Genomic DNA, 22,438 nt, shown 5'->3' on the forward strand with positions numbered 1-22,438 from the left:
AGAACTTACTGATGTTACATATATTATTCTGCCCATATGAACTTTGTACTATTTTTATTTTTTTAAGATTTATTTATTTATGCATACAAGAGCTAGGGTGTAGGCCAGAGGTGTGGGGGGGTGAGAGGATTCACCAGAGACAGAGTGGGGAGTAGAAAAGGCAAAATGACTGAAATACACTGCTGAGGGGAGCAGCGGGTAAGGCAGGAGAGGTCTGCTGTGCCATGTGGGTAGCTCCCTGGCCTGGGATCAAACTCTTGCTGCAGTGGCTGCAGATAGCCTCGGCAGACAGTGCTGAGACTTAACCCCTTGCGCCACCAGGGAGGCCCCTATGTACTATTTTTGAAGGAAGGTGAACTTATCAACTTGAACAGAGGGAAATTATGCACAGGAGATAATGAGATAAAAAATTGGAATTCAAGAAATGATGAGATGTAAAGCTGCACTGAAAGTCTCAAATACAGGATGAAAATAATAGATTTTCATGATATATTCAAAATATATTTCATTATATATTCAAATAAATAATCATTTCCATTTATCATTTCTAGTTAGCCTAAAAAATGAAGAAACATCTATTTTTAAACACCTCCTAAAACTTAAGCAACCAGAAGGAGAAAACAGGTATTAATAGGAATGCTGAGACCTCAAACGAATCACCAAACCAAGATTCCTTCTCCCTTCTGTTGAAGTAGGAAAAAGAAATTTAAAAATTTCATCCTTTACAAATGAATAGTCCCTGTTGTCTGACATAATAAAATATTCATCATTTATATTCCATTAACCTTGTAAATGCCCCCTAACTGAAAAAGATGTCGGGGTTGATGTTAACTTTTGCTTAGACATCTAGTTTTTTTATGGATGTACAAGGTAATCTTTTTTTTTAAACAACTAAAGACTGGTTTTTTTTTTTTTAAAGATTTACTTATTTATTTATACAAGCACTGGGTACAGTCAGAAGCACGGGAGGGTGAGAGAATTCACCAGAGCCAGAGCAGGGAGCAGAGCAGGCAGACTGATGAAATACACTGCGCCCACTAAAGACTGCTTTATAACTATCCTAAAAGATGTGTGCTCCATGACACAGCAGCAGTCACAGCCTGTGAGCCCCGACTCTGCCCAGGTGTCCTTCCGTCCCCTTGGGGTCCCGCTCGCATTCTACCTGGCAATTCCCATCTTCCTAGCTTGGAGCAAGAAGGCCCTCAGTGCTCAGTGCTGCTTCAATAAATTCCTTAATTTCAAGGAATTCCATAATAAATTCCAAGATGCTAAGCGCCCCACTGAGAAGCAGGCAGGGGTGCAGGAGACACCCAGCCTGGAAGTGGCCCTGCCCAGGGCCCCCTGATCCTGCACATTCTTGAAGTGTGAAAGGTGCCCTCTCAGTCCCTTCCCCGCCGAGAGGCAACCCGCTCAGGTGAGGCGGACACTGTGCTTCTAGAAGAGCCCACGTGTTTGGGTTTTAATTGCTTTTCTGAACATACTTGTTCTGTTTCAAAATCATCACTCTAAATGAATAACGGTACAAATGGAACACAAGTTCCAGAATGATAGGATTTGGGCACAAAACATCTGATTTCTTTTTTTTTTTAATTAATTAATTTATTTATTTATACAAGAACCGGGGTACAGGCCAGATGCACGAGAGGGTGAGAGGATTCACCAGAGACAGAGTAGGGAACAGAACAGGCAGAATGACAAAATACTCTGCCGAGGGGAGCAGTAAGCAGACAGGAGAGGTCTGCCGTGCCATGTGGGTTGCTCTGAGGCCGGCAAGGATAGAACCGGCACTGCAGGGGCTACGGACAGCTTCACAGTGTGGCGCTCAACCGCCTGCACCACCAGAGAGGCCCAAAACATCTGATTTCTAAGAGAATCAGAAACTGGGAATGCAGTTGGACTTTATATTTGACTGATACTTTTAAAAAGGAATCTTTGAGAAACCACCCAAATCTTTAGTGCATGTGGGTCTCATTTTTTTTTAAACATTTTTTTTAATTTATTTATACAAGCACTGGGTACAGTCAGAAGCACGGGAGGGTGAGAGAATTCACCAGAGTCAGAAAGGGGAACAGAACAGACAGACTGACGAAATACACTGCTGAGGGGAGCAGCGGGCACGGCAGAAGAGGTCTGGGCGCCATGTGGGACCCTCGCCGGCGGCCGGGGATCGAACAGGTGCTGCAGAGGCTACAGGCAGCTTCGCAGTCCAGCGCTTACTGCTGCGCCACCAGGGGAGGCCCGGGTCTCTTTATTTTTTAATGCACAAGAACCTCTTGTAGGAGATACACCCCAATGCTCTTGGAAGCCATCCTTTTAAAAGTAATGATTCAGGTCCATAAGACTCAATAACATTGCCTTGCATTGCTGCCCTGGCCCCCAAGGTGACAACGGCCCCTTGTCCTTGTCAAGACCCTCTTAATAGCTTCCCCTTGAGACGTGCTGGAGACCAGTAGCCCCTCTCACCTGTCCCACTGAGTTGTCATTGCAGCCCTCGGCACCAAGCCCCACATATAACAACTCTTACAGCATCACAGTCTCTGCTCCCTTCCTGGAAACAGCCCTGCTGTTCACCCACCACTAAAATATTGGCTCAAAAATGCATATACAGGTTCCCCCTGGTGGTGCAGGCAGTTGAGCTCAGTGCTGTGAAGCTGTCCACAGCCTCTGCAGCGCAAGTTCGATCCCCAGCCAGGGAGCTACCCACATGGCACAGCAGACCTCTCCTGACTCGCCCGCTGCTCCCCTCAAGCAGTGTATTTCAGTCAGTCTGCCTGTTCTGTTCCCCACTCTATCTTTGGTGAATCCTCTCACCCCACCCCCATCTCTGGCCTGTATCCCAGCTCTTATATGCATAAATAAATAAATCTTTGAAAAAAAAAGATTTATTTATTTATGATTACAAGAATTGGGGTACAGGCCAGAAGTGGCAGGGGGGAGGTGAGAGGATGCACTAGAGACAGAGTAGGGAACAGAACAGGCAGATTGACCAAAGTACACTGCTTGAGAGGAGCAGCAGGCGAGTCAGGAGAGGTCTGCTGGGCTATGTGGGTTGCTCTCTGGCCTGCCAGGAATCAAACTCATGCTGCAGTGGCTACAGTCTGCTTCATAGGTTGCGTCTTAACTCTTGTGCCACCGGGGAGGCCCAATAAATAAATCTTTTCAAAAAATGCATATACACCTCTCTTCCTTTCAAACATTTATGCCCCATTGTCATGTGGCAACCAGGTGGGCAGGGGGCCAGGAGGCTGGCAGACCTCCTAGTCCCTGGCAGGACCTTTATATTCTCTTTGGGCTCTCTGGCATTCTCTCATGGTCTCTTTCTCTTATAGCCTCTCATCCTCTCGTAGCTGTTCCACCATAGACATCCTCCTGCTCTCTGTGTGACGCTGCCCTTAAGAGTCTCAGCCTCCACATGTCCACCATCAGGCATGTTCCAAGAGCATTAGCACAATCAAGGCCAGGTGACAGCCACAGAGGCCAGCAGTGTAAAAGCCTAAGCATCTCATTTACCCTACACACATCTACCACAGCAGGTGAGTGGATGTGCAGGTGCCAATCAAGCCCTGCTCTCAGGGCTCGACACTGCCCTGGGAGAAAGGTGTTGGAGAATAAGACGGGAGGGAGGGGACATGGCAGCCCCCTCAAGAGCACAAATGAGAACAAGGACCATCATCCTGAGACAGAAATGGGATTTGTGCTCAGAAAACTCAGAGGTCAAGCAGGAAGGGACAGTAACTTGCAATTAGACTGCCCCTCCCCGGATAAGCCAGCTGCACCCTCCAGGTGGGTCCTGAGCCATGAATGTGTAGTCAGCACACCCCTCCCCTGCACAAAGAGAAGTGTGCTAGTTCTGGGGGGGCAGGCCCCATCCAGGGCTGAGAGGGCTGCACAAGATGCTCAGAACCCATAAAAGCAACTTCTGGCCAACAGATGTTTCCTTGGGGACTTTACAGGGCCTGAGGGGCTGAGGTATGCCTATATACGTGCTTTTTTACATCAGTAATACTTTTAACGCATTAAATAATATTTTAGAGTTACCTTAGCCACATTTTACAAGTACTCAAAATTGGCCAGGAAAGTGATCTCATGTTGGAAAAGATTCGTGCAATTTCTGGAAGTCTTTCACACAAAAAATACAGGCAAATATGCTCATGAAATTCTAACATTTGTGAATTTCACATTTATAAGATAAAACTGTGTTAAACTAACCTCTGTTCCATAAGGAAAGAGCTAAGATCCTGATCCACAGGAGCCCAGCCGCTCTGACTGGCCACCCCGTTAGAGTAGGGACTCAGGGAGGCGGCCTGCTTGATGCTCTGTTGGGGTCTGGTGTCACCTCCTGGGCCAGCACATGTGGGAGCAGATGTCTGATGGTGCTCCATCTCCAGCATACCTGGGCTCAGCCCGCCATTTTTATTCTCTAGATGCATGTTCTGTTGCCACTCTTCTCACCAGGATCAATCAGAAATAAGCCACTGTTGATGAAAAGCAGAGTATCTTTTACACCTTGGGGAATCCATGCTGCTGAACAGTACAATAGAACAACCTCTTATAACATGGTTTATCCAGGACCCCAACATTCTAATATAGCACAGGTGACAGTGTATATTCATCTCCAAGGATAAGCATGCTAGCAAACTTCACACTAGCTGTGACCTAAGAATTCAACAACAGAGCAGTGTAGGTGAGTTGTGATATGTGCATAGCATGAAGTACTATGCACCCATGAAAAATGCTCTAGAGGAATACTGATTGATATTAGGAGATGTTAAGGATATGGAAAGAACTATTGATATACTGGGAGATTTTTCTTGAAAGAATATGTATATATTATGTGCATAGAACAGAAGACCAAAAAGACACAGCCACCACACAGGGTGGTGGAGGCAAAAGGTGACTGGGGCTTCTCCTTTCTCTCTAGGTTGGTATATTATGTCTACAACTCAGCAAATGGGGGCACTGATAGCCTGAGAAGCCATACTTTCCACTGGAACCAGAATTTATTCCACATATAGAAAAGCAATGGCATTTGAAGAAAATCAAGTGGCTGAGGAAGCCTTCCTATCTCTTCACCACCATGACTTCCCTTGCTGGAACCCACTGCTTAAGCTGAAATGAGGAATTTCTTTGAAACTCTCAACCTTCCAGCCTCTCACTGATTTGATTACTTCGTCTTTATGTACTTGGGTGGCACAAACCCTAAAATGAGCAACATGGATTTTCCTCTTAATAGTTTGGGGTTCAGGCCTCCCTGGTGGCTCAGGCGGTTGAGCACTGTGCTGTGAAACTGTTTCCAGCCTCCACAGTGTGGGTTCGATCCTGGCCGGCCGGTGAGAGTCCCACATGGCGCAGCGGACCTCTCCTGTCTCACCCACTGCTCCCCTCAGCAGTCTATTTTGTCAGTCTGCCTGTTCTGTTCCCCGCTCTGTCTCTGGTGAATATTCTTACCCTCCCGCATCTCTGGCCTGTACCCCAGTTCTTCTTTAAATAAAATAAAATCTTAAAAAAAAATAGTTTGGGGTTCCTTGGCACCACTCAGTTTCACCAATATCATAACTACATATGCCCCAGCAATTGCACTATGTATTTATCAGATAACTGAAACTTGCATTCACACAAAAACCTGCACAGGGATTTCAGAGCCACCCTGCCCATATCCATAATAGCACCAAATTGGCAACTACACAAATGTCTGTCATCAGGTGACTGGCTACACAAACTGTCCATCCACACCACAAAACCCTACTTAGCAGTGGAAAGGCACACCCTGTCCATACACCCAATAACCTGCATGAATCTATAGTGAATGTGAGGAGTCAGGGGGAAAAGCTAATCCCACAGGCTCAGTGCTGTATGATTCTGTGTGCAGAGCATTCTTGAAATGACAAAATTATAGAAATGGAGACCAGATTAGATTAGAACTGGGGTAAGTACACGATGCTGGCAGAAGGGATGTAGGTGTGGCTACAAGAGGGCAACTGGAGGGGTCCTGGTGGTGAGGACATTCTGCTTCTAGAATATCCTAGTGGTCCTATTTTACTACAGTTTTGCAAGTTGTTACCATTGGAGGAAACTAGACAACAGGTGCACAGGATTTCTCTATAACTTCTTACAACTGTAAGTATGTCTATAATTACTTAAAATAAAACAATTAACTCCACCCCATATTCCCAGAGTCCTCCAGGCACTGCCCAATTTCTGTCCTGTCCTTTAAAGAACTTCTCCTTCTTTCTTGAACCTTCTTCAGTCAAGTTCATGTCTCCCCACCTCTATAGAAAACAATCTCTTCGGAGTCACCCATATCCTCCACACTGTCCCTCTCCGAGGCTCTCAGCAGCCTTCCCTGCAGCGCCCTCCCTTCTGGCCCTAGGGCTCACCATGCCTCTGGCTCTTCATTATCCTTTCCTGGATCCTCCCTGTCTTCTTAGCCTCCATCTTAGGTCCCCACTCCCTAAAAGATCTCAGGGAATTCTCTGGGGTTGTCTATCTCCCGACCAACCTACCCTAAGTTCAGGCTGCCCCCCACAACCCCCTCCAAGCCCCCTCAGGCTGCCAGGTGCTCTGCTATTGTTCGGCCCACTTGCTGGGGCAGTGCAGGAGCAGGCCAAGGGAGGGCACAGGACTCTGCCTCTGGTTCTTCTCCACTTGGTCCAGCAGTCTTTGGCAACTGTGGCCTGAGGACATGACCGTACCATTGGGGGCAAGAAAGCAGGATCAAAGAAAGCTGTTCTCCAGTTGCTCCAGCCAACACGAATGCCCCCAGCTCTTCCTGACAGCTCTGACGCAATTTGGCTGGAGTGTTGTGGGCATGGAGAGGTTTGCTATCATTTATGGAGCAGAGCCCAGGCTTGGCATAAATGAAGGCAGGACAGACAGGAAGCAGGAAAGCCAGAAGGGGCCAGGGAACTTGACCTCTGTGCCCCTGAGCCCAGCAAGTTACTAAACAGCCATCTCCTTTTGGGGGCGACAGGCATCTCCTCAGCGACTGCACGGCTGCCCAGACAGGCTAAAACTTGGTGCCTGGCACTGCACAGACAGGTTAAAGAGCCCAATTACTGCATGCAAGATCGGTGCGTTGGTTTTACAGGGATGCATAAATCAGCAGCAGAAATACACATCATGTGGAAAACAGTTTCTTCGTCAATTTTAAAAGCACATTTCTTCAAGCTGCTTAACAATCTGACATAGTACGATAATGAAAAGAATAGACGGAAAAAGTATGGATACCTCCTGTATGCCCTGAAAACATCATCACGAAGAAATCCCTCCACAACCAAGCCTCTCCTCTTGGAGACAATGTCTAAAGTTCTGAGAAAACACCCCAGTCGCCCAGTGTTCCTCTCCACCGAAAGCACTGCGCCACGCAAAGCTTCCCTCTCGGTGCAGGGATGTCTGTGCTGCGGCAGCGGGAGTCCCTGGGGACATGACTGCTTCAGGTGCTCGGCTGCGTGGGCGGAGTCTTGGCCGTGCCTTGGGGGCGTGGCTACGCTTTGTGGGCGTGGTTGTGTTTGTGGGCGTGGCTCGTGTGGGGCGTGGCTGCGCCTTGTGGGCGTGGCTGTCTCCAGAGGCGCTGCCGTGTAGAGGCTATGTCTGCAGAGGCGAGGATGTGCGTGCGGGGTGGTTGTGCATCCCGGGACGTAACTGTCTCCGGGGGTGGGGGGGAGTAACTGGGCTGGGGGCGTGGCTGTGTTTGGGGGCGTGGTCATTGCTTTTGGCTCACTCTCTTCAAAGTCCAGCGCAGCGGCAGGCGCAGGCCCCTAGGCTAGGAGGCTGGAGAAGGCCCGCCCCGGGGTCATCCTCCATCCGGGCGCAGTGGTGGAGCCGTGCCCTAGCCGCCTCCAGATTGTGGAGTCTGACCGTTTATCCCCGTTTATTTTTGCAACGTGTGAACTTGGTTCTAGAAGGTTCAATCAAGTTGCAAGACTTGTAATCCCCTTTATTTTGTTTTAAAGAACAGTCTCCTGGGCCTCCCTGGTGAAGCAAAGGGTTAAGCACCGCGCTATGAAGCTGTGCGCAGCCTCTGCAGCACGAGTTCGATCCCCCGCCGGGGAGCTGCCCACATGGCGCAGCAGACCTCTCCTGTCTCACCCACTGCTCCCCTCAGCAATGTATTTCAGTCAATCTGCCTGTTCTGCTCCCCACTCTGTCTCTGGTGAATCCTCTCACCCCCAACACCTCTGGCCTGTACCCCAGTTCTTGCATGCATAAATAAATCTTAAAAAAATTAAAAAAGTCTCCTCTGAGCCTGTGAGTTGTCCTCCCCTGCTGTGCGGCGAGAAGGTCGCGCTCACCAGCATCCACGCCCGAGAGCGACGGTCTTTGCTACCCGCCGAATTCAAGCGGTTCTGCTTATTTCGGGATCACTGTGCTGCTGGCTTTCGCCCATGCTGCAAAACAGTTTGGAAACTGTCCTTTGCCCACCCAAAGCAGAGACCTGCCCTGGGGCCGTCTGTGCTCCAGCCGGGTGAGAAGCGCGCCTCCTTGCGCGCCCAGGGCCGGGGGAGGGCGGGGTGGGGGCCGCAGCACTGAGACCGACAGCGCGCGCAGGGGCTGCACGGGAGAGCGAACTTCATCTCTCGGGACCGGGAACTCGGTGGTCGCCGGCGCCCAGCTCCGGGGCTACCGGCGGGGACGAGTCCGCTGTTGCGCGTGCACTGGGAAGTGCCTTGGCGCACCCCGCCAGCCAAAACAATTGGAAACAACAAAGACAAAATGTGGAATTAAAACTCCAGAAAATCCAACCAGCCAGTGAGGGACAAGTGACCCCCAAGTTGCCCTCTACACCCAAACCACTGGGCCCAACTGCTCAAACACCCCCAATTAAAGTCCTGAAGCCACTCCTGGCCCTTCCCCAGGGCTCTGTCCCTGTCCCACTCTCCATCCAGGCACATCCATCACAAACTAAGAGCTCCCTTCCCCAACAACCTTCCTCACCCTGAAGATCCATCACCTAAAGTGCCCCTCAGCCCTGGCCATACAGCCACCTCTTCGCAGGCACAACTGGTCAGTGGCTTTCTAGAACCTGTTAGCTGCTCCCCATCACCCAGTCACAGAGATGCTTCCCAATGACCACATGGCTTCCGGATTACCCCTTTCCCAGGGGTCACAGGTGTGGGTGCTACTCTGTTTTCAGCTGGCAACCAGGGCTTCCCTCTCCTGGTGATAGTGAGGTCCACAGACGTTGTGACCTTCCCAAGGCACAAGAACACTTATCTTCATTTGCTTTCCACCTACATAATAAAATTTTAAGAACTGATGTTGGGCCTCCCTGGTGGCGCAAGGGGTTAAGCATCCCACTATGAAGCAATCTGCAGCCTCTACAGTACGAGTTCAATCCCCAGCCCGCCAGGGAGAAACCCACATGGCGCGGCAGACCTCTCCTGTCTCCCCTGCTGCTCCCCTCAGCAGTGTATTTCAGTCAGTCTGCCTGTTCTGTTCCCCACTCTGTCTCTGGTGGATCCTCTCGCACCCCCCTTCTCTGGCCTGTACCTCAGTGCTTGTATGCATAAATAAATAAATCTTAAAAAAAAAAAAAAAGAACTGACATTGTCACATCGCCCTCCCTTACACGTGATGTAACTACATTCAGTATTTGTAAATGACATTTGCAATACAGCAGTTTTGTGCAGTCCTCTACAGTTTATCCAGAGCTTTCACCTCTATGTTTAGATTTAATCCACATTAGCAATTATGTGGGACTAGCCTTGCAGATGCTTTCAAAGGCCTAGGTCCCTCAGCAGGATTTCACCTGCCCCATGCCCACGTGGTCAGCCAAGTTGGGGTTGGGGGCTGCAATGCCTTAGGGGGTGTAGGTTACAGTATTCAAGAGGTAGGGGCTGCCCAGAACTGCTAACGACCTCCTGTTTCTCTTCCTGTCCATCGCGGCTCACTGTAGCGTTGTCATGCCCCTTAGGTCCCTGTTGCAAGCACCACCTGGAGCTTCACAGACACCCAGTCCCTGAGCAGAGGAGCAGGGGCAGGTCGTGGCCCCTGGCTCGGGCTGGGATCTGAAAGCCCAACAACGCCCAGCCACGGGGACGCCTGCAAAAGAGCTGGCGACATTGAGATCCATTTATTCCACTCTGTGTGGCCAGAGTGAGCAGAAGCGGGGGGGATTTAAAGGTCTCGCCCTGGCGCATTCCATTCCGCAGAAGCGCCTGACCGGAGCTCACGCGCGCGAGACGCCGGGTCGGAGCCGACGGCGCCCTGGGGCTCCAGCCTCGACTCCTCCGAACTCTCCCTTCCCCATCTCCAGGCTCCCCCCGCTTTTCCTGAAAACCTGCCTCCCGTGGGCCGCTCCCGTTGAGGCCAAAACAGGCTCGGTGTGGGAGTGAAGCCGCGCGACCTCGGCAGCGCCTCGGGGTCACGCACTGCACCCCCAGCCCCCCTCAACTCCCTTCTCTTCAGAAGGCAACAGCTCAAGGCAGGCAGCCCCTCACCTCCTCTCGCCCAACACTCAAAACACTTGCTTTTACCTGAAGACTGGGTCTTTCTCCGACGTGAAGTCGGAGGTCCAAACTGGTGGCTCTGGGTGGAGAGTGGAGCGCAGTCCCCACGGGAAAGCGCTCTCCGGGCGCAGGGCTGAGGGGGCTCGGGGCGGGGCCGGCTGTGGGGCGGGGCCGCTGCTTGGCCGCCTCCCTTCTGGCCACGCCCACCCCTGTCACCCCAGGCGGGGGCTCCCTGGGGCAGCCAGGCCGACCTCGAGGAAGAGGCTGCGGCTCTCACCGCAGGAGCTGCAGGAGAGCAGTGGGGACATGAGGAAAGGGGTCCTGCTAGGAGGCCCACCCAGCTCTGAGAGTCGCACTACTTGCTCTAGGTGACCCTTTGGAGAGGCGCCTTAGAGTAGGAGCGAGGGAGGGCTTGTAACAGGTGTGCTGGGGACACCAAAACCTAAGCAGCGTTCCTCCTGTTTTCTCATTGCCTTCCCCCTGCAGCCCGGAGCTGCCGCCAAGGGTGCCCTGTGGAAAGCATGCTCTCTCATACAACACACACACAAACTACACACAGACACTCAGGTGCAGACACACACATGCAAGCACACACACAGAGACACAAACAGTCGCCACAGAGACATGTGACAGAGAGACACATGACAGACACACAGACATCTAGACGGGCACACAGAAAGACACACACCTACACCTGTTCTGACACACACACAGCAAGACCACAGACATACAAACACACAGGCCAGCAGTGGTCCGGCAGCTCACACAGCCTTAGCATCCCCCACAGCACCCACGGGTTGGAAGGCAGGAAGTCAGGGGCTGTTGGCTCATCCAGGATGTAACAGGCAGAACCCCAGAAGGTCTCCCTCGGGGGAGGAGACTATGTCATGTCTCTGGCAGAAACTTTTTTTCTCAGGACCTGCCTGCTCTGGGTGTTTGGGAGGCACAGGCTTGATAACAAGCACTGTCAGGACTGTCCAGGAGCAGGGCCAAGGACACCACAGGGCCCAAGGACGTGCAGGGAGACCAGCCTCCTGCGGCACTGCAGCACCGCAACTCGGAAATCCCTAGCACTGGTGACAACCCCAGGAGAGCCCAGAGCCATGTGTGTAGACACTGGGTGCAGACTGCAGTGCATGTTCGCTGTGGGTGTGGCTCAAGTGCAAGGCACCTCTAGACCCTGTCTTTGCAGGGCAGCCAGCAGAGGAGCCTCTGACTACCCGCAGAAACTCCAGCGCATCACAAAGGCCAGGGTCAAGGGGAAGGACACAGACCCCAGATCTTGATGGGAGGAATATCAAAAGAACATTAGAGCCGTGTCTTAAATCACCACAGACTGCCCCATAGATAGGGGTGTCATCAACAATGAAGTGGTCATGCAGCCAAAGGAACAATTCTGGACTTGAAAGATCTTTTAAAATGTAAGGAGCTGAGAAGCAACAGGGATTTGGATTCATTGCGGTTGGAAATTCAGAATAGTACAGCCACTTTGGAAGACAGTTTGGCAGTTTCTTACAAAATTAAATGTACTCTCACCATACCATCCTACAAAACTATTCCTTGGGAGTTACCCAAGTGAGATGAAAATATGCCACAGAAGAACCTGCATCCCAATGTTTATAGCAACTTCATTCATAATTGCCCAAACGTGGAAGCCCATCAACATGTCCTTAGTAGATGAGTGTATAAACCATGGGACATCCAGACTCAAAACAATGAGCAATATTCTTTAAAAAAAAAAATGAGCTTTCATTTTAATATAGTGAATTTATATTATGTTCACTTAATATGGTAAAAAGAACTGAGTTCTTGGGTCTCCCCGGTGGCGCAGCGATTGAGCACTGGGCTGTGAAGCTGCCTGCAGCCCCTGCAGCACCGGTTCCATCCCCGGCCACTGGGTGAGGGTCCCACATGGCGCGCAGACCTCTTCTGCCGCCCGCTGCTCCCCTCAGCAGTGTACTTCGTCAGTCTGCCGGCTCTGCTCTCCACTCTGACTCTGGTGAATCCTCTCACCCTCCCGCGCTTCTGACTGTACCCAGTGCTTGTACAAATAAATAAATTTCAAAGAAAAAAACAAAGAACTAAACTCTCAAACTGTAGAAGACATGGAGGAACCTTAACTGCATTTCTCTAAATGAAAGAAGTCAATCCGAAAAGGCTCCATGATTCTGACTATATGACATTCAGGGAAGGACAAAACTATGGACACAGTTAAAAGAGCAAGGTTGGGGGGAGGGAGGCATGATCAGAGGTGCACAGAAGACTTTTAGGGCAGTTAAAGTACTCTGCAGGGCACATGTCACTGTAAGTTGTCACGGCCATACCACGCACAGCCAGAGTGAGAGCTAATACCAACTTCGGACTTTGGATGATAATACTGTCGATGTACGTTCATGGTGGTAACAAATGCCCCACTCCGGCAAGGGTGTTGATAATGGAGGAGGCCATGCATGAGTGGGGGGTGGGCATCTATGGGAAACCTCAGTAACTTCTACTCAGTTTGGCTGGTAATTAAAAATTGCTCTAAGTATCTCTTTTTTTAACAAAATGAGCTGGAGGACAATTTGTTGTGCAGAATTTCTCAAGGGGATGTCTCATTTGTGTATGGAAACCGTTGGAAAGTGGCTGGGGTGGGGGCTACCTGGCCCTTGCACAGATCCTCCAAGAAAAGGGTGTCCCAAGGCACCTCTAAGCCGCCTACAGATCCTGGTGAGCTGGAGGGGGCAACACCCAGCATCCATGAACATGAGCCGCTCTGCTAGGACCTGGGCGTCAGCTGCAGGTTTCCCAGTGTCCCAAATGGAGACTGCTCGTCACTGCTTGGAGAAATCAACATCCTCAAGGGCTTTTTCCATCTAAGCCAACTGAGCAAGAGCTGACAGCAGGGGACCCACCTCGGGTACCTCCCTAGGGCAAAAAGCACATAGAGCACAGCACAAAGCTGAGGCTGAGGTCACAACAGTGCCACATAAGGAAATTTCCCAGGCAGGATGGTGATGCCAAATGTTTGTGGGCACCATGACATCCAGCAAGAACCAAGGACCATTGGCGCCCTAGGGGAGAAGTGGACAGTGTATGGCAGGAGCCATGTACAGCAGATCTGACTGGCTGGGAGTAGCACAGTGAGAGGAATGGATCCCATCCTGTTCCCTGCATGTCCCTCAAGCTGAGCTGGGGAATCCACCCAATTGTGGTTCCTGAGCAGAAAAGACTAAACCACCTTCCACGCACAGCCAGCAGTGAGAGGGGCATGGCCCTACCGGAGTGTCCACCTGTACTGTCCTCCCAGCAGTGTCGGGGGAGCGAGGGGATCACCTGAGTGAGGCAAGGCAGCCGCTCAGGCTGCAGTGCAGAGTTCTCAGAGCCCCCACCTGGAGTGTAAGTCCTAAGTAGTGGACCCATTTTCTGGTCTGCAGTGGTGCTGGGCGCACCTCGGCGGACCTGCAGTCAAAGGACCCAGGGCTAAACCCCAGCTGGATGGGTGACCCTGGTGGCGCCGGGTTCTGAGGTCCTGAGCCCAGGATTCGTGCCCTTCTCCCAACGTGGCTCTGGTGCCCAGGTGGATTTCCCAGGAACCACAGAGATCTGCAAGCAGGAACTTTGCAGTAAATTATTTCCTTACCAAATACATGAGTGTTGCATCAGGTTTGGTAATGCTAAAGCTGTACTGACAATGAGGAACCAGGAGGGATCACAAGACCCAGGTCCCTGAACAGAGGGAACCCCACTAGTATCCCACACTCAGAGATGCCCCCTCCCACTGTGAGGGCCAGGCCGATGCCTGGAGGGGCCATCCTGGTGCGGCCAATCATGTATGAATAAACTGGGGTCGCCCCGGGGACTCTGGGAGCCTGTCTGCACTGGTAACTTAATTCAGAGCAACTGAAAGGGGATTTCATAATGATTTTGACATTTCAAAAGTAATGTCCTACCTCAGACCTCTCCCTTACCTTCAATTGCTCCCAAATGAAGAATCTAGGCTAGTTTTACAGTCTAGGGAGTTCACTCATGCATGAACTTAGGAAACTCTGGTATTCCCAGATTTCTAGTTAACCCTGAGATTCCTGGCAAATGACCTCAGACTATTCTGTGCTGATGAAAATGAACCACCCCAGGAACCCTGTCAGCGAGTACAGCCTCCATCTTCTCTCCCGCTCAAATATTGGGACAGCCACCTGTTAGTAGGTGACCTGACAGACTGGGCCTGTGTCCAGCAACAACAGTGCCAGCAGCCACTTTCGAGGTCCCTGATCTAGCAGTGGAACACAGGTTGCCATGCCCGCATCCACCCCACACTGCTTTTAGGGCTGTGGTAGCCTCCATGCTGGAGGAAACCAGTCCCTGCTCCTGGAGCTTGCACTTGGGCTCTGAAAGTCAGATAAGCAGATTACAAACTGTGGACAGCCATGTTGGCTGTGGTGCTGTGGTGGGCGAGGGGCAGGGGCACAGAGAAGCCCTCTGAGCCAGCACTGGGGGAGGGAGGGAAAGTTCACAGAGAGTATTGAGGAACCCACGCTGAGAAAATCCGTTTTTGTCAGGGACACTAAGGGTGAAGTTCTAAATCTAAGCGGATTGCAGCTGTAGACACATTACACGTGCAACCTCTTTCATTAGAAAGGCAGACACTGCCTCACGCCATCTACTGCCTCCTTAGGGTTAATCTGCAATTTAGCACGTAGCTGGAACCTACCAGCAAAATTAAGGAGCCTTCATCAGGATGGCCAAAGAGGTCTGCTGCAGCATGAGGCCTGCATTTGCTGTTCCTGTTGCACAAATTCCCATGTGTCAAAATCTTTTTCATGCATTGCGTTGGCTTATCCTGGCTGATTGGTGCTAGGAATCCTTGAATGAGACTCCGAGACAGATGGGAACTCTAGGATGAGAGTTAAAAAAGCAGAACTGAAGATTCTGAAATCTTGTACATGACATTTAACAGCCCTTAAAGGTTGGTTTTGGGCAAAAAGTGAATAAACTAACCGTGAAAATCAAACTGCCATTTAGAGTAGTGGAATAGCTAAAGCGAAGGAAATTGATAACCTTTGTCTTCCTGAAATGAAAAATAACAAGCTCATAACAACTATGTCTTAGGCAATCGTTTCTGAACAGTGAAAGTATGTGGTGAATGGCTGGTGTGGTAGCAGGTACCCCGTGCACAGATCCCCAACCACACCTCTGGCAGAGACCAGCTGACACAAGAGGGTAGAGATTTTTTTTAATCTTAACTTAATGGAAATTTGAATGAATGAATGAATGAATGAATCAAGCTGAGAAAAGGGCTAACCTGGGCACTCACCAATTTAGTCATGGAGAAGTCATGGAGTCCCCCCAAAATTCCCTTCTTCTAGATTTTCCAATGCTAAACATCCCGCCCCTGAATTTAAAAAAAAGGTCTTCCAACATGAAACCCGCTTTCCCTTTGCTAGTGAATACCTCACGTTGTAGTGCACTAGATCTGTTCGCCAGTCTTCCTGATTCTGTCCTTCCTCTGCAGATGGGGTGCCACACACATAACTCTAGAGCAGGCAGCTCAAATCCCATCACATGGTAGACTGCCAGAAACACACCCCAGAGCCTGAGTCAATGGCTGGGAACCAAGACTATGAGAACAGGAAAAGGACCGGAAGGCTCCTGACTCCTGGCTCCTGACACCAGCTGCTCCCCTGAAACCTTTCCTTTCTCCTAACGACCGCTCGGTTTTTCTAAAACCTAAAATAGAGTGGAATGGCTTACCTACTGCTGTATCAAAGACTAAATTATTTTTTGATTGTAGCACATCTTTCAATACTAGTCTAGCCGGACAAGAAAGTTCAGCTTACAATTTTGTGACATATGTTTTATTTATAGGGAATTAAAATGTAGGCATATACATGACACAGACATTATATATAGTACACTTTCCATGATAGAAGCTATGACACTCTCACAGAAAGTAACGTCCTGCAATGCTCACATGTGCACCTGGTGGGGGGGTGGACCCCAAAGGGCCTTTCTGTTTGGGTTGTGGTTGAAGTAACCTCTGGATGCACTCAAGTAATACTGATCATTTCATGTTCAAAAAGCTTTTAATAAACAAATTCGGAGTAAAATTAATTGAAATATTTATAATACGATTTAATTGTTACACAGTATTTCCAATGTACAATCAAGACAATGCACAACACTTGAAAGAAAGAAGAAAGAAAAAACAATCTATTGCACCCACAGTAAAAAGGCTTTTTATTCATTTTTGGGACGCTGCAATTCAGTATTTATAGAAACATTTACACACTTTAGTAAACACAGAAGTCCTACATGTAATGCAGCATTACGGGTGAGAAGGCCCTCTTAAGTTTCAAAAATAAATGTTAGTGTCCACATAGGGCCCCACGTGCAAGACTGATTTCCCATTCATTATTCCACTCATGGTTCCAATCACGAGCAGTCTCTCTGCCCACCCCTGTACATGGAGAGGACACCCCAGACCACCCGCACCCCACACAGCAGCACTCTGCTTCCCTGCTTGATCTTTTGTGTCTTCTGATGGCACCTCTCCACCTCAGTGTCCTGTTAAATAATCCTGCGTAGAGTCTGAAGCAAATGAATCCACGTCCTCGTTTTCTGAGTCGTCGCTGCTGTCATCGGCAGCTGGCTCGCCCGTGAGGGCTATGCGAGCATAATCGTCTGTGTCTATCGATTTGCAAAAGTGGATGGCGTATTTCAGTTTCTCCTCCAGCACCTGCTTACAGGAATACCTGGGCAACTTCAGCAAAAAGAAGCAGGTGTAGGATTCAGGAAGGAAGTGATCGGGAGGGTTGTATTTATCCAACACCTGCCAGTGGAGAACACGAGATAATCAGAGACCAAGTACATACAAGGGCGGGTAAAATGCAGACCTGTATGATTCTGTTCTTTAGGTGCTTGGCTCTCACTCACAAAAACCTTTTTTTTTTTTTTACTAAGAATAATACCAGAAAACATATAATGTAGGCAATTTTAAAAATAAAAAGAACTGATTAATTCTGAGGATTTTTAGTAAAAAGTGGTCCTTGGTTATTGTGAAGATTATTTTTTATGAATTAATGCTGTGAAGAGGGTCTATATGCCCCTCCCATCTCCCTCCAGGACAACACAGGTGGAGCCCAGCCAGTCCAGGTCCGCACTCACCTACCTGCCCACGCTCAACCTCTACAGAGGCAAAAATCAGGAATTACCTACCTTCGGAGAGAAAAATGACATGTGCTCGCAAAGATCTCCCTGAAAGATGACAACTCTTGTAGCTCTGGCCATACATGGGTCAGGCTATTCTCCAAAGAGCCCCTGTCCCCCAATCCTTCTGAGGTTTTGGGGAGAGTGAGCCCCTCCCCTCCCATCTGACCCTCTGAGGAAGGCCCAGCTCCCACAGTACTAGGACAATCACACTTGTCCTGGTTCATTTCACCATAGTGACCTGGCAGGTAAACAGAGCCTACTGCTGACCAGCAGGGTTAGAACCCAAAGCAAAATTCTTGTCCCCAAACTGATGGAGTATCCTGGGGTTGTTCTTAGTACGCGGTATTAGAGACTCACCTGATTCAACCACAAAATCAAACACATGCTGTCTATGACATGTATGTTCAAAATCTAGAACACACTGACGTAAGAGCAGTAATTCTGGAGGTGACTAGATAAACTTTCTAAAAGCAGACTGTGGTACTTGAGACCTGTTGTCATAAAATGCTGGGCTATGAAAGAAGTCTGGTGTTTTTCACCTTTGTCCCAAGAAGAAGGAAAAGCCATCACAGGGGAGACCAGTCTCCAGACTGTCACGGGGGTCGCGTGGGAGGAAAGCCCCTCAGCTAACACTACACATGTGCAGCCCCTCACCTGGATGACAAAGTCCCTGCCCCGGAAGTCGGCGATGGTCCTGGGCAGCCTCGTCCGGCCCCACACAAAGCGGAGGAAGAGGGAGCGCTCCGTGTTCGAGAAGGACTCCATCACCTCCCAGAACCACTGGATCAGGGGCGCAGAAGGCTCGATGCCTTTGTATGTCGCCACAGACTTGAGAAGATGCAGCGGGATGTCTGGGCTGCCACACACCTGCAGGAGGACACTGTCAGGCTGAGGGGCACTCAGAACCCTCAGCACAGAATCCCCCCTCTTTCTACCAAGGCCTGTGTGGGGAGGGCTAAGGTGAGAGGCACCAGGGCTAGGTGGGAAGGGCTGGGAGGGAGGCAGGCAGGGAACATTTGCCCCCCAGCTCATTTTACTTCATTTCATAAGCTCGAGTGTATCTCAGGGTAAGTGAAGGTTTCACTGAGAGATTAACTAGCAGCACTGATGTGTGGGTCACCACACAACAGGGAGCTCCAGGGGGACAGGATGCGGGGGGGCAGGCATACCATTGTCTCCAATTCATATCCGGTGAACAGGGAAAGAAGGGGGACAGGTACCACTCGGGCCATCCCCTCCCGAACGGCAGCCACCTGCTCATCGAATTCGTGGAGTCTGAAAGAAAAAACTCACTTTGCATTTCTATCTTGGGTGACAGACACCGAGCCTGACACACAGGTGAGGGAGGCTTGTGCCTCACGCATGTAGCATCACAGCTGGTCTGAGAAACACACAAACCAGCAAGAGCTAGACACACTTTAAGACACAATTCTCAATATATAATGGACACTGAGGAGGGAGGAGTCCGAACCGGACACGAGAAGCAGAGCCCAGGCCCCACGACACCCGCAGTAAGAACTTCAGAGGCTCTCACAGCTGGCACCAGGGCACCAGGCAGAAATGGGACACCGAGGACAATACAGCCAGAACTGCCTTCACCCAAGCCCAGCAAGCAAAGCCCACCAATACCTGGCCAGGTGCTTCTGAAGGACCCCAGAGACCATGCTGCTTAAATGGGGGATACCGGGCAGAGGTTGTGAGGAGCCATGGAAGCTACAGGAGGTGTTCGCCAACCTGCCAGGCAGCAACCATGGCCACCGCATGCTGGTGTGAGGGTCGTGGGGGCAGAGAGGGCCCGACACAGCCCTGACACTCTGAGCTAACAGGCCTGTGACACCTGCCAGGAGTATCTCCCAGACAGGAGGCCTTCTGTCCACCTCAAGTGTTCTGACCAGTCAGGAACTTCAGGCAAGACTTTGGTTTACCCAAAAGACTCACCCGCAGTAAATACCCTGATCATAAAAGAAGCTCTGATGACCGAAAAACAGAAGTAGGAGCCAAGTCCATCAGAATTTTCCTGCGCATGACACGCCTGAGGAAATGCTGCCATCCAGCCAACCCACTTTCCCCTGCTTTTGCCATTTACGGGGTCCAAGCAGCGCGCCGCAGGACCACGCACCTGTAGTTTATCGCCAGCCGGACGTACTCTGCGCGGCTGCCCAGGGCGATGTGCGTGTGCTTGGAGCTGAGCTGGATGTCCTGGCCGCTGGCGCTGGGCACCGTGAAGGGCAGGCTCATGGCCTCAAACTCCTCCGAGGTGGCTTCGTTGTCACGGATGTACATGAGCCCGGGGATGAAGTCTTTATCCACCTTTCAGGGGAAGAAGGGAGCCCCCGTTGGCACAGGGCCCTGCTCGCCGCGGGGTGGCTCAGTTTCCCTGGGGCGAACGGGGCTGCAGTGTGCCACGCGTGGCAGCAAACAACAGAGCAAGCAGCAGCGACCAGAAAGCAATTCGTCCGATGAGATGAAGGACAAGCTCATCATTTAACAAAGTCCTTAATGACGTGAACAGCTGAGAAAGCAACCACCACCGCCAGCGATGGAGCCCACCCTGCAGTCAGGGACGGTGGCACAGGAGCAGCACTGGGTATCGCCCGCCTCTTGTGCAAACCCGTCTCATATCCAAGACCATCTCTGCTGCAGAAAGGGGGTGTGTGGCCAGTGGCCTTGGCATCGCCCAGAAAGAAGGCAGGACTTTAGGACAAGGTGTGTTCCTTAGCAGATCCAGGGGACCCCCACCGTGCTCTGTGCCAGGCACACCAGGTGTCACATTTCCCCCCCTCACTGCAGTTACCTCACTGAGATCTGCGATGGTGAGGTTCATCCCTGCCAGCTGCTTCCACACAGGCTCAGCCAGGTTGAGGCTCAGGGGACTCCCAGTCCGGATGGCGATGCCCAGTAACACACCTGCTCGTGCAAAGCACCAGTCACAGAAGAGACTTGGAATCAGGTGAAACATCCAGCTCACTCAACACGCAGAGGAGATTAGCTCTGCCCCAGGGCCTCCGCTCTATACACCAACACCCACATTCACAGAGACTCAGGGTCTCCTAAAACCGTCTGTCCCATTCTGTCCCATCCTAGGTTCAACCACTCTTTTTTGTTCCAAGGAGCAAGTTTCAGCTTTATTTCTCTAATGGGGAAGCAAATGGCTGGAGCCTCTCCAGGAAGTCGGGTGTGGTGCCTGCAGAGGTACAGCAGGACCCCAGTGCTTGGCAGATCCCTAACAAACATGAGGGAGGAACTGGCCAACTCTCAACACCTCCTAAGATATGATCCCGAGCTTCAGACACACTGAAGATGCAAAAACATGGTATTTCAGATTCTCTGAGTAGCAACCAGCTGCTAATGGCTGGCTCTAAACATCCCTGCAGCTGCACACTTATAAAGCTAAAAGCAGGGCCTCCCGGGTGGCACAAGGGGTTAAGACGCAACCTATGAAGCTATCAGCAGCCTCTGCAGCACGAGTTCCATCCCCAGCCAGGGAGCAACTGACATGGTGCTGCAGACCTCTCCTGACTCACCCACTGTTCCCCTCAGCAATGAATTTCTGTTTATCTGCCTGTTCTGTTCCCCACTCTGTCTCTGGTGAATCTTCTCACCCCCCACACCTCTGGCCTGTACCCCAGCTCTAGTATGCATAAATAAATCAATCTTTAAAAAATAAGTAAATAAAAAATAAAGCGAAAAGGCATCAGGAATACCCAGACACCTCCAGGTCAGCGAGCAGACATTACACTGGGGAGACGGGACCCTTGTAACGCACTGTGCCCGCATGAGCACACCCACCCAGGAAGCGGAACATGTTGGTGTGCACAGGCGCCCTGGCAGCCGGGCTGAATAGGTAGCAGTCGCGGTTGGCTCCCGATTCATCCCTGCCATTGGGTGTCACAATAAGGAGCGGGGTGAGTCCATTCTGCAGCTCCTCACAGATCTCGGCTATGGACTCACTGTAGCCGCCACCACAGTCATCCACAGACTCGCCTGGAGGGAAAGGACAGTAAGTCACTCACAGCCACCTGCACTGCCCACCGAGCCTCTACCCATGCTCACTGCTGACCTTCTGTGGCCACAGGCCCTTTGCGCATGTACACATGCTCTCACCCACAAACTTGACTTTCCAGACGCGGTGTGGGAGGAGGAGGCTGTCGGGGCTAAAGGAGCTCATCTTGGCACACATCTGCCCAAAGACAGACTTGGTCCCATCAGGGCCTGCGAGGCCACCTTTACTCCTGGATCGTTTGACCTAGAGAAAGAAAGAGCCTATGAGAAGCTGCCATAGAACAAAGCTGCTTCTTCCACAGCTGACCAACTCCAGGGCAGCTCACCCTGCTCTTCACCTTTATTCCTTATCTTAGTCCCCGGGTGGGTGACCCCAGGCCTCAGTTGCAGGATCTAGAAACTGTCATGAGTGGAGTCCAGAGACAGCAGCACTCAGGCACATGGTGTCACCCTAACCTCACACCCTTTTGGACACCCAGCAAAACAACACACTACAACCAGAGCATGCCCGTGCCAGCGATAAGCGCCTCTGGACTAACCAGCACCTCATTCCTCTATTACAGTCCTCAAGTAGGAATCACCCATACTCGCTGAGGACCTCAAAGCTCAGCCTTGCTCTCCTTTGCCTTGTTTATTGCCTCAGGCCTCATGCACAGGATGCCTGCTGGGTGGCTGTGCCGGCAGACGCTCACTCCAACCACTGGGGCACGGCCCTGCCCACCACCCCAGGCATGGCACCCCTCAGCACTGCTAGCGTCCAAGCGAACTCAAAGGCCATGGGTGGCCATTTCACAGGATGG

General features: G+C 50.9%; 2 protein-coding genes across 7 annotated transcripts in view; both read right to left on the reverse strand.

Annotated features, from left to right (window-relative positions):
• The window catches only part of OCA2 (OCA2 melanosomal transmembrane protein), a 180,628-nt gene extending 170,117 nt beyond the window's left edge, over positions 1–10,511 (reverse strand). For both annotated transcript variants that reach the window (XM_037510125.2, XM_037510124.2), the window contains exons 1-2: positions 10,476–10,511; positions 4,210–4,475 (exon numbers count right to left, since the gene is read on the reverse strand). In XM_037510125.2, coding sequence (XP_037366022.1) covers positions 4,210–4,430 — 221 coding nt within the window. In that variant the 5' untranslated portion in view covers positions 4,431–4,475; positions 10,476–10,511. The remainder of the gene's footprint in view (positions 1–4,209; positions 4,476–10,475) is intronic.
• A 5,760-nt stretch (positions 10,512–16,271) lies between these two features.
• The window catches only part of HERC2 (HECT and RLD domain containing E3 ubiquitin protein ligase 2), a 160,850-nt gene continuing 154,683 nt past the window's right edge, over positions 16,272–22,438 (reverse strand). For all 5 annotated transcript variants that reach the window (XM_037510126.1, XM_037510129.2, XM_037510127.2 and 2 more), the window contains 7 exons: positions 21,741–21,882; positions 21,426–21,620; positions 20,431–20,543; positions 19,756–19,946; positions 18,806–18,911; positions 18,291–18,503; positions 16,272–17,256 (listed from right to left, as the gene is read on the reverse strand). In XM_037510126.1, the coding sequence (XP_037366023.1) occupies positions 16,984–17,256; positions 18,291–18,503; positions 18,806–18,911; positions 19,756–19,946; positions 20,431–20,543; positions 21,426–21,620; positions 21,741–21,882 (1,233 nt within the window). In that variant the 3' untranslated portion in view covers positions 16,272–16,983. The remainder of the gene's footprint in view (positions 17,257–18,290; positions 18,504–18,805; positions 18,912–19,755; positions 19,947–20,430; positions 20,544–21,425; positions 21,621–21,740; positions 21,883–22,438) is intronic.

This window comes from Talpa occidentalis, unplaced genomic scaffold, assembly GCF_014898055.3.
Source record: "Talpa occidentalis isolate TD23 unplaced genomic scaffold, MPIMG_talOcc4v2.1 talOcc4.14, whole genome shotgun sequence".
NCBI lineage: Eukaryota > Metazoa > Chordata > Mammalia > Eulipotyphla > Talpidae > Talpa > Talpa occidentalis.